Source organism: Meleagris gallopavo, chromosome 1, assembly GCF_000146605.3.
Source record: "Meleagris gallopavo isolate NT-WF06-2002-E0010 breed Aviagen turkey brand Nicholas breeding stock chromosome 1, Turkey_5.1, whole genome shotgun sequence".
Classification (NCBI taxonomy): domain Eukaryota; kingdom Metazoa; phylum Chordata; class Aves; order Galliformes; family Phasianidae; genus Meleagris; species Meleagris gallopavo.
Window position 1 is genome coordinate 190,639,161 of NC_015011.2, and position 9,948 is coordinate 190,649,108.

At 48.9% G+C, this 9,948-nt stretch overlaps 1 protein-coding gene across 1 annotated transcript in view; it reads left to right on the forward strand.

Annotated features, from left to right (window-relative positions):
• Window positions 1-9,643, forward strand: part of SLCO2B1 (solute carrier organic anion transporter family member 2B1) — a 33,424-nt gene extending 23,781 nt beyond the window's left edge. Inside the window, 8 exon segments of the mRNA XM_019612388.1 lie at window positions 1,452-1,616; window positions 2,873-3,007; window positions 3,010-3,064; window positions 3,779-3,932; window positions 6,836-7,005; window positions 8,024-8,088; window positions 8,743-8,863; window positions 9,131-9,643. Of these exon segments, the coding sequence (XP_019467933.1) occupies window positions 1,452-1,616; window positions 2,873-3,007; window positions 3,010-3,064; window positions 3,779-3,932; window positions 6,836-7,005; window positions 8,024-8,088; window positions 8,743-8,863; window positions 9,131-9,305 (1,040 nt within the window). The 3' untranslated portion in view covers window positions 9,306-9,643.
• The last annotated feature ends 305 nt before the right edge of the window (window positions 9,644-9,948 follow it).

A 9,948-nucleotide genomic window follows, 5' to 3' on the forward strand; every position in this document is an offset into this window, starting at 1 on the left:
ATATATATATATTATATATATATATATATATATGTATTAAAGGGTTTTTTTAGGACTTTATTCCACATGCTTTTAATATCTGGCTACCTGGAGCTATAAGACTATCCAACCACCAACCAATCACAATCACAAAGGCTGGAAGAGATCTTCAAAATCATCCAGTCCAACCCCAACCCATTCCCATCACTGCCCTCTCATAGAATCATAAGGGTTGGAAAAGACCTCCAAGATCACCAGATCCCACTGTTGACTCATCCCCACCATGCCCACTGCCCATGTCCCTGTCTCAAGGACCTTGCACTCTTTGGACCCTCTGTAGAGCCCTCCTTTGTCCCCAACATCTCCAGCTGTTTGCACAACCCTGGGAGCAGAATGTTGAGCTCAGAGGGAATGAAGGTGAGCTTTCCCTTTGCATTTGGTCACCCTCTGGCAGCCGTGGAGAGGTCTTTGCTCTTCATGTGACTTTTTAGGACGAAAAGAATAGAAGTGAATGCACAGCTTGGGGCAGCTCCCGGCAGATGGTTCTCCCTGCTGGAGCAGATAGAGAGATTGTCCCCATGTTTGTGAGCTGCTGGGAATTAACACCATTAATTTACAGCAAGGCCTTCGCATTAATCCTCCCTGTTAATTCCTTATCTCTGCTCCAACATATTGGCTTTCAGAGCCCTCATCTGGGAAGCTCATCTGCTGTTTGTCTGGAAGTTGCCTTTATGTATGTCCTTTGCTTATGTGCTGCAAAGCAAAGGCATGAGCAGAACGAAGGCTCAGCATGGGGGAGAAGCAGCTCCAGGCTGGAGGTCTGCAGCTGGTGGGTGTCAATGTCCCTTCAGCATGTCTCTGCTCAAGTACCAAGAGTTTGGCCTCAGGGGAATCTGCTGGCCTTGTTCCTTGCCTGTAATTCAGAAAAATGCATCCGAACCATTGAAAGCAATAACAATAATAGAGAAGCATCTTTACTACCGAAACAGAAAGGACACTACAGTTTCAACCACAGTAAAAAAACAAATTAACACTTAGTGACCTCCCAGACGTTTTTCATGCTTGTTTCAGAAGGAGCCATGGCAGAAAGCTTCGGGGAAAGGAACTGAGGCTGTTTCCTTGGGACATGCATGCAACCACTGATGCTTCGACCCGACTTCTTTACATCCAATCCACCACATAAGATAACTGGAAGGATAAACCCTGAAAGCACTCATTCTGCCTTTTTATAAGGGAAATCTTTGGAAGACCTCACCAATCCTGAATTGTTAATCCTGCACAGGATTTTCCATGGGATCACAAAACGGCTTGGGTTGGAAGGGACTTCAAAGATCGTCCAGTTCCAACGCCACTGCTGCAGGGTTGCCAAATCCTGCCCAAAACTTTGGGGAAATTCAAAGCTATGCCATTTTCTATGGGTGATATTTTGCTGTTCCCCTCCTTATGCAGCAGGCTTCCCCTTCTCCTTCCAGATTTCCCCGTGGTCCTGCTGAGGAACCTTCGTCACCCCGTCTACCTGCTGGTGGTGTTGGCTCAGGTCAACCTCTCGGCCATGGTTGCTGGCTTAGCCACCTTCATGGGGAAGTTTCTGGAGAGACAGTTCTCCCTCACAGCCTCCTTTGCCAACATGATCATTGGTAAGTGTTGCTGTTGTGCGTGGGGACTTGCCAGCTTCTGAGCTCCTCTTTGGAAACCAAGGAGAGGAGAATAACTCATTGCAAGAACAGAGCTAGGAACCATCAGGCTTGATTTGTGCACATTTCTATGGTAGGGATTGCTTTACACAGACCATTAGTGAAGGTTCTCTTAACAAGCATGCATGAAATAAAATGAAAAATGGCAAAAATACTCATGTGCATTGTAAAGACACTTTGCAGCAAGAAAGCAGCCCAGCCGGTGTGCTCATCTTCTCTTAATCTTCAAAATGTTTACTGTAGTTAGACTAATTGCTCATAAAAGTTGGGCTAATTTCTTGCTGCTGGTATTGTTATGAAGGAAACAGATATTACAGGCAGGATATGTTCTCACGAGACAAAACTGCTTTTACTTTTAATATCCAGAACGTCTAGTCTCAGGCTGGGACCTGCCTGTGTCATGGTAACCAAGATATGAAGAATAAGGCTTGAAATCAACCAGAGCACCCAGGGATCTAGATAATAATCAGGGGGATCTTTTGAAATGTAATTCTAAGCAATGTGCATCCTCAGAGTAAGGATCTTTAAAAAATAAATCAGATGAAAGTAAGCAGATAGGAGGAAGGTTAAATGCTGAAATGACGGTGTTCTCCACAGATGTGCCCTACTGGGTCGTGCCCAGCCTTGATTTACTCTTGGCATTAAAGATGTGTGTGTATTTCTCATGTGGATTTATCCACCTTTCACTCCTGGCTGCTGAATGTTGCTTCTCCTTTTTCTGTTAGAACAGAAAGCTCTCTGTAGCCGGAAATCCTTTCCTTCCTCGGGTATTTATGGGGTATTTATGGGCTGAAGGTAACCTCCCTGTTGATCCTTTGATGAATTAAACACACTGCACTTCTTCAGTATCCCTTTATAGGTTGGGATTTTCAAAACCCCAAGTCTGTCGTGGAAGCATTTACAGTTTTGTAATGATGACAGCAGAAACGGACACCCTGTTACATCAGTGGCTCATTATGCAGAAAATAAATATCCTAGAATCCTAGAATCACAGAATTGTAAAAGTTGGAAAAATCCTCCAAGGTCACCAAGTCCAACCCCAACCATCCCCACCATGACCACTTATAGAATCATGGAATAATGAAGGTTGGAAAAGACCTCCAAAGTCTCCAAATCCAACCCCATCGATCCCCACCATGACCACAAAACCCATTGGTTTGGAGGTCAGACACCAAGCTGTGGGATCTGCCTTTCCCCAGGTTCTGTGAACATCCCGGGGGCGATGGTTGGCATCGTGGTCGGCGGTGCCATCCTGAAGAGGTTCCAGATGTCCCTGAAGCAGTGCAGCGCCATGTGTGTCCTCGGCATGCTGCTCTGCCTGATCCTTGCCTTCCCCTCGTCTTCCTTGGCTGCCCCACACAGAAGGTTGCCGGCGTCACCTACAGAGAGAGGTGTGCAGCTGAGCGGGATGGGGGGCTCACTGGGGTCACGTTTTGGGGCTGGGCTGGGACTTGAGCAGAACACTCAAAATTGTGTTTGTTTCCTTAAAACAAGGCAAGGGATTCATGCTTTTGCGAATAAACTCTGAGTCTACCGCGTCCTTACTCACGCCAGCTTCATTGACTGGTTGTGAAACTTGAGAGAACGCGTTGTGTTGTTTTTTTTTTTTTTGGCACAAAGTGTACAAGATTAAAATTTCGTCTTGGAAAGCACAACGCGTTGCTCACTGGGCTCATAACATGGCTAGGGACCAGACCTGGGAGCACTATGACTCCTTGCCCGTGCAGTCTTCCCCAAATCCTCCACCCCAAATTCTGCATGCTGATCCATTCACATTCTTGTGGTCACAGCGGGCCCCATAGTGGTTTCTGTGGGTCACAAAGGTCCAAGATCCCACATTTAGGGCTGGGAAGACAAAATGACAGAATTGGGCAACATGTTGGACCGTTGGTGAATGCTACTCCCAGGCTCTAGGGGTTTATCATGGAATCTCAATGGATCTCTATGGAATCTCTATGGAGGTTCAGCATTAAGCAACTAGTGTTTCATTCATAACCCTATAAAAACGGGTATATTTATATATATAAAATATTATTATATTTTCTGTATAAGATGCATATTAATTATGCTCAATGCCATACATCAATATTTCCTTTCTATTGTAGCTCTGAGTTTGGACACTACTCCTCAGAGTGCAGCATCCAATGTAACTGCCCCAAGAAAGCCTACAACCCCATCTGTGGCTCTGATGGCATCGAGTACATCTCTCCCTGTTACGCCGGCTGCAGTACTGTCAGTATTGCCAACAACTCAGTCCTGGTGAGTCATTCCCACCACAATCACATCCTGGTTTGGGACAGCTCATGAGAAATGGCCGACGCAGTGCTCAGGTTGGGTCAATGGGTTCTCCAACGTTCATTGGCCCCATGCATGGCATGTGGTCACAGAGTGGCCAACACAACCCACGCTGGTACAGGTTCTTGGCCGAGGCAGCAGGCAGAATCCTTTTTGATACCCATCTTTTTAGGATATGTCCTCACCCCTCCGCTGCTCCACCCCAGAGACCACTGCTTCTGCAGCACAGACCCCATCTACAATATCTCCCTCACCATCCAGGAGCTTCAGTGGACACCTTCCATGGACGACACAAAACCCTTCTATTTTCCCTTCACCCCAAGCTGTGGCCAGTGAGGTCACCTCTCTTAGCTGTGTTCCCTGTGGTGGCACAGGAGGACGTGCAGTGAGGGCAGGGCTAAATAAACACCTTTGTCACCCTGTGTGACACCTCTTGTACTTAAGGGATGCTTTCACCATGGGGTGAACCAGCCCACCCTCACTGGGCTCCTCCAGTGAATAAATAACCAGGAAATATTTGCCAGTTCTAAGACCTATCTGGAAAAAAATTAGCAATCCATAGAGGGTAAGTGCTTTTCCTTCGTGTTCTTGGCGCAGGATGTATTTGCAGCATGCAACTGGCTGGGGACTTTTTAGCAGCACTTTGTTAATTAACAGCACTCCATTTTAATAACAATTACATTTCCTGCCAGAGCTTGGTCCCAGATGTGTTCTTCTGCACGCCTGTGCCTGCCTTTTGTGCAGCAGATCCTTGTCAGCTGCTTTTTCCTCCTCAAAGACACCTCCAGCCCTTTGACATGCTCTGTTCCTGAACGTCACCTGGTCCTGCAGTCACTAAACATGTTATTATCTATGTATTATCTATATATTATTGTATATAGCTACACACTACAGTAAAATAGGGACTCCCTTTACAGTGCCATGCAAACACTCCTTATCAAAGCCAGCAGTACTCCTTCCTTTCGTGCTTGCATCCCTTGCCAAATCTTTTTTTCCAAGTATCAGTGCACCATGAACATCTCCTGGTTGGACTCCAGGGATTCCTGCAGCCCATTCCTCAGCCTCTGGTGCATCCACCTCTTCAACCTGCTGTGTGTGATCTGCTGGCTAGCTGAGGTCTGGCTCTGCCCCATCATCCAGACCATTAATGCTCGAGACCCAGGGCTATGGCTGTCTCCGTGGCATTGCGTCATGGTGCATGGCCATGCGTGACAGTGGGAATGTTCCACTGCTCTCAGCTGCACTGTACCTGAGCTGGTCAATGTGCACCCCAAAATTTGGGTGACTGGAGGGTCTGATAAGGGTGAACTAAGAGAGAAACATGCGCCACTGATGGGAGCCTCTCAAGAAACTAGTTGCCAGATGCTTCTGTTGGGCACGGCTGAGATACCACTCTGACAACACCTTCCTGCCCCCAGATCACATCCTGCTGTGGGGATGCTCATGGATTTCCTCCTCATCCCATTTCTCTGGTGGTTCTCACAGCAGACAGGGCAGCTCTGCACTGCAGACCCCGTGGCACCACATCACAGACAGTGTGTCTCATAGGGACGGCCCACCCGCAGCTTTGTGGCTTGCCTCCACTGCTCGGAGGTTTTGCAGATGGGGTCACACTGCCGTGATGTCCTCTGAGGTTTTGGGTGAGAGGGGCACATCGTGGCTCCAGGATTCCACCACAGGCATCTCCAACCCTCCATTTCCTCTTGGCTTTACGCAAGTGCCCTGAATGTTGTGACTCTGGAAGAAGTGTTATATAGATCATGAGAGCTTTAATGTATCCCGCTGCACTTTTTTTTATCAGCCTTGACCCAAATAAATCTCAGCTATCACAGGCATTTATCTATGGAAGGGCTGAGCCGTCCTTTGGAGACTCACATCTCCCTTGTTGAGTGCAGAAGGAGCCTGCTTTGGTTCGGTTCATTTCAGATGGCTGAAGAAGATAAATCTCAGCCTTAATTTGAGCTATTAAGGCCCCTTTCTTGGGGGTGGGAGGAGGGGATATGAACTCTTTCATCCCCAGTCTCCTCCCCCTCCCCTGGAGGCTAGTGCCAAAATGCACAACACAGGCCAGCAAACTCACATTGGGTCTGAATGTTTTATCAGCTGTGGGTGAGACATTTCCATGCCAAGAATTCAGATTTATGCACGATGCCAAGGCGTTCAGCTGAGAAATGATGACATTCAAATAACGATGACATCCAAAACATGTGCAGAAGCATCTTTGGTGCACAGCAAGCGTGAAATAGGGGGCAGGGGGGCATTGCTGAAGCCCATGTGAACAAGACAAGGATGTGTCTGGGTTGGGAGCACAAACAGGTGCTTCTGGAAGCACAGATAAGGACCAAAGTTACTGCTGTGGTTCTTCCCCATCAGCTGTACATGCTCATGAATGTGACATCCCAGTGATGCCCATGGGACCTGGTGAGATGGGAACCTCCTTCCAGCGGTGGCCGTATGTTGGAAGCTGGGTGTGGAGATGGAGAGCTGATGTGGGGATGGAGAGCTGATGTGGGGACGGAGAGCTGATGTGGGGACGGAGAGCTGATGTGGGGACGGAGAGCTGATGTGGGGATGGAGAGCTGATGTGGGGATGGAGAGTTGATGTGGGGATGGAGTGCTGAAGATGAGGATGGAGAGCTGATGTGGGGATGGAGAGCATGTATCCTCACACACTCCTGTTGCCCTCTGTTGAATTCACTGTACTTCTTTATTTTTTCCTCCTGCTCCCTGAAGTGTTGAGTGCTAATTACTGCTAATTATTTACAGTCAAAATCCAAACACCCTCCCCTTCCCTACATCAGCTGGCAGCTATCCCTGGCATCCCCACTGCCTTCCTCAACCCAGCAGCTTTTCTCTCCTCTTTGCAGAACTACACCAATTGCATCTGCATCTCAGAAAATGGGCTCGTGGGCTCTGCCAAGCCCGGTACCTGTGGCACCAGCTGCTCACATCTGCTCCTGCCCTTCGTGGTGCTCTCCTGCCTGGCAGGAATCCTCGCCAGCACATCCCACACGCCGTCCTTCATGCTCATCCTCCGGTGAGCAGGGCAGGGGGTCCCAGGTTGGCTGCAAGCGCTCCTCTAAGCTGCATGGAGAAGCTGCATTTGGAAAAGCAAGGGGTTCTTGAAGAGGGGAGGAAGGCTGAAGGGTTGGTTCACAGAACCGTAGAACCATTCAGGTTGGAAAAGACCTCTCGGATCCCCAAGTCCAACCCCAACCCATCCCACCGCGCCTGCTCAGCACATCCTTCAGTGCCACATTTCTCAGCACCCCCATGTTTGCCCTCAGCACCCCCTTCCTATGCTCAGATCTTCCTCCTCTGGCCCACCAGCCTTCCTGCTCCTTCTCCTCATCCACAGCCCATACCTCAGTGACAAGCTACACCATTGATTTATCGCTTTTTAATGCAGCCCCCTATTAAGCCAGGAGGTTTAATTGGATATCATCTATAACTCATAACTTTCAGCCCATTTCCGTGGTTAATACACTCAGAAAAGCTGCTTTTTATGGAAGAGCTGTGGTTAAAACCTATTTTTACCTCGACCCCCCAGGCAATATGAAATCACTGCTCAGGCCAGGAGTGAGCCCAGCCTGTTCCAAACAGAGAGGAGAAGGTGTGCTGACCCCAGGTCCCCTCAGCTGTGACCCTGGCCATAACCACAAGGTTTATTTCAGAAATCCGGGGTGCCACCAAAATACACCCTGGGACAGCACATTGCAAAGAGAGCCACTTCCCCAGTGGTGAAATCACTTCTTCAGTTGCAGAAAGCAGCCTTTGTCCTGCTTGTGTTTGGCAGAGCTATATTGGCTTCTGTTGGTGTTTTACTCATACCAACTCTGTTTCCTGGCCACGAAAAAGCTGTGGTGAGCTCAGAGCCCCAGCGAATGAAACAGCATCCTTTCTGCTGACCTACAAGGGAACTGTGTGGGGCCTTGGTGGTTTGATGGAAGGATGAGTTTTTGGGTGCGGGCACTGCAAGGTTTTGTGATGCTGGGGAGGGAAATACCCATCCTTGCACAACTGCAAGAGGTCACACTTTCCATCTCGTGTTGCAGGAGCATCCAACCTGAAGACAAATCGTTTGCAGTTGGGATACAGTTCATGCTGCTGAGAGTTTTAGGTAAGTTGAAATTTGGTGAGATGCTGTCCTGGAAAATTGTATTAACTGGTAGGAATCTGCACGGATTCCTGAGCAGCCCCAGGGCTGTGCAAATGCTCTTTGATCAGTTACACTCCATTCTAAGGGAGGTGAAGAAGCTGCTTTGTAGGCTGTGAGTGGTGGGAGGTGAAGAGTCATCCCCATGGGGTGCAACTGCATGGTTAAACGAAAGAGGGAATGGGCTCAGATCCAGGAGGACTGCTGTTGGCTGTGCTTGTCTCTGGAGTATTAGAGTGGCTGTGTGTCTCATGCCCTGGTCCCAGCAGTTATTTTTCTCATGGTGGGAATTGATTTTCACCTGGTGGTCATGAGCGTGGACACACAAAGGGATTCAGCCATGGGAAGGAGCGTTGCTGAGCAGTTCAGGAAGGAGCGAGCAATGGGATGAGCAATGGCCCCTTGTCAGAGAGCAATGAGAAAGAGGGATCTTCTTGCATCACAGGGGTTGCAAACCCAGCCAGCCTTGGGTGTGCTGCACAGACCAATCCTTCATGGGCCACAGGGAGGAAGACCAGACCCAGCTGCTTTCCATCCTCTTAGCACAGTGGAGAGCACCCAGGGCTGGGTCTGTCCCAGAGGTGCTCCCATGACGTAATGATACCCCTCTGCATGCAGCGTGGATGCCAGGACCTGTTCTGTACGGCAGTGCCATCGACACCACCTGCATCCTCTGGGAGAATAAATGTGACAGGAAAGCATCCTGCAGATACTACGACAACAACCTCTTCAGGCAGAGGTAGGGATGGTGGTAAGGATAGGGGATGGGGGGAACTTGGCCATATCCACCATGGGAATGCCCTTAATAATATGCTCTTTTGGCCAGCCCTGCAGTGACCAAGCAGTTGGAATTGATGCTCAGTTGGACCCTTCCTCCTCCTCTCCTCTCCTCTCCTCTCCTCTCCTCTCACTTCTCTTCTCCTTCTCCTTCCTCTTTTTTCCCTTCCCCCTCCCTTTCCCCACTCCCCCCCCTCCCCCCCTCATTTATTGTGTTCCCACACCACAGGTATCTCGGCCTCCAGTTTTTCTTTGAGGTGGGTGCTTTCCTGTGCTTTGTGATGGTGTATGTGATCCTCAGACGGCAGGAGAAGGATGCTAGCAATGTAGCAGAGACCACAACAGACCCAGAGAAGAAGAAGTTGGCAGAAAACACCAGAAAGAGTCCAGAATCCAACGTCTGATGCCAAAAAAATGTGAATTGCAGTCCACATCCAGGGAGGTGAAGCCACGTGAATCAGCCTGAGTCAAACTGTGAAGGATGGATGCTTGGAGTCACAGACGATGGGACTGCTTCCCAATTCCTCCTGCACTGCCTCAGGAGCCTTCCCATGCATCCTCCTACACCTGTCTCCACCTGAATGATGCACAAACGTTACCCTTTGGACACTGCAATCTTCTTCATTTCTATCCTCCAAAGCATTTGTTCCTGCTGACAGCCTCCACGATGCCAGCACTGACCACCAGCCATATACCTGACGGGTGTTTTTTTAAATGTTTTGTAATAAATGGTTTTTAAGAAGTGGTTTTGTACTGAACCTATGTATCCTCATGAGTGACAGCCTCTCCTTGCCTCTCAGTTGCCAACTGCTCTTGTTCCCTTTGCTCTCATAGTGTAAGAGGGGCAGGGGTTGGGGTGCTTGGAGGGAGGGCACTAAGGGTGGGCTCCAAAAAGAACCTCTGTCCATCCCAGGAGAGAAAACCCAGTAGCTGCAGGCTTGTAGCACTTCAGCAGCACGGCCACATTTTGCAGTAATAGCCATAATTCTTATTTTTGTCCATACTTAGAATCATAGAATCATGGAATTGCTCAGGTTGGAAAAGACC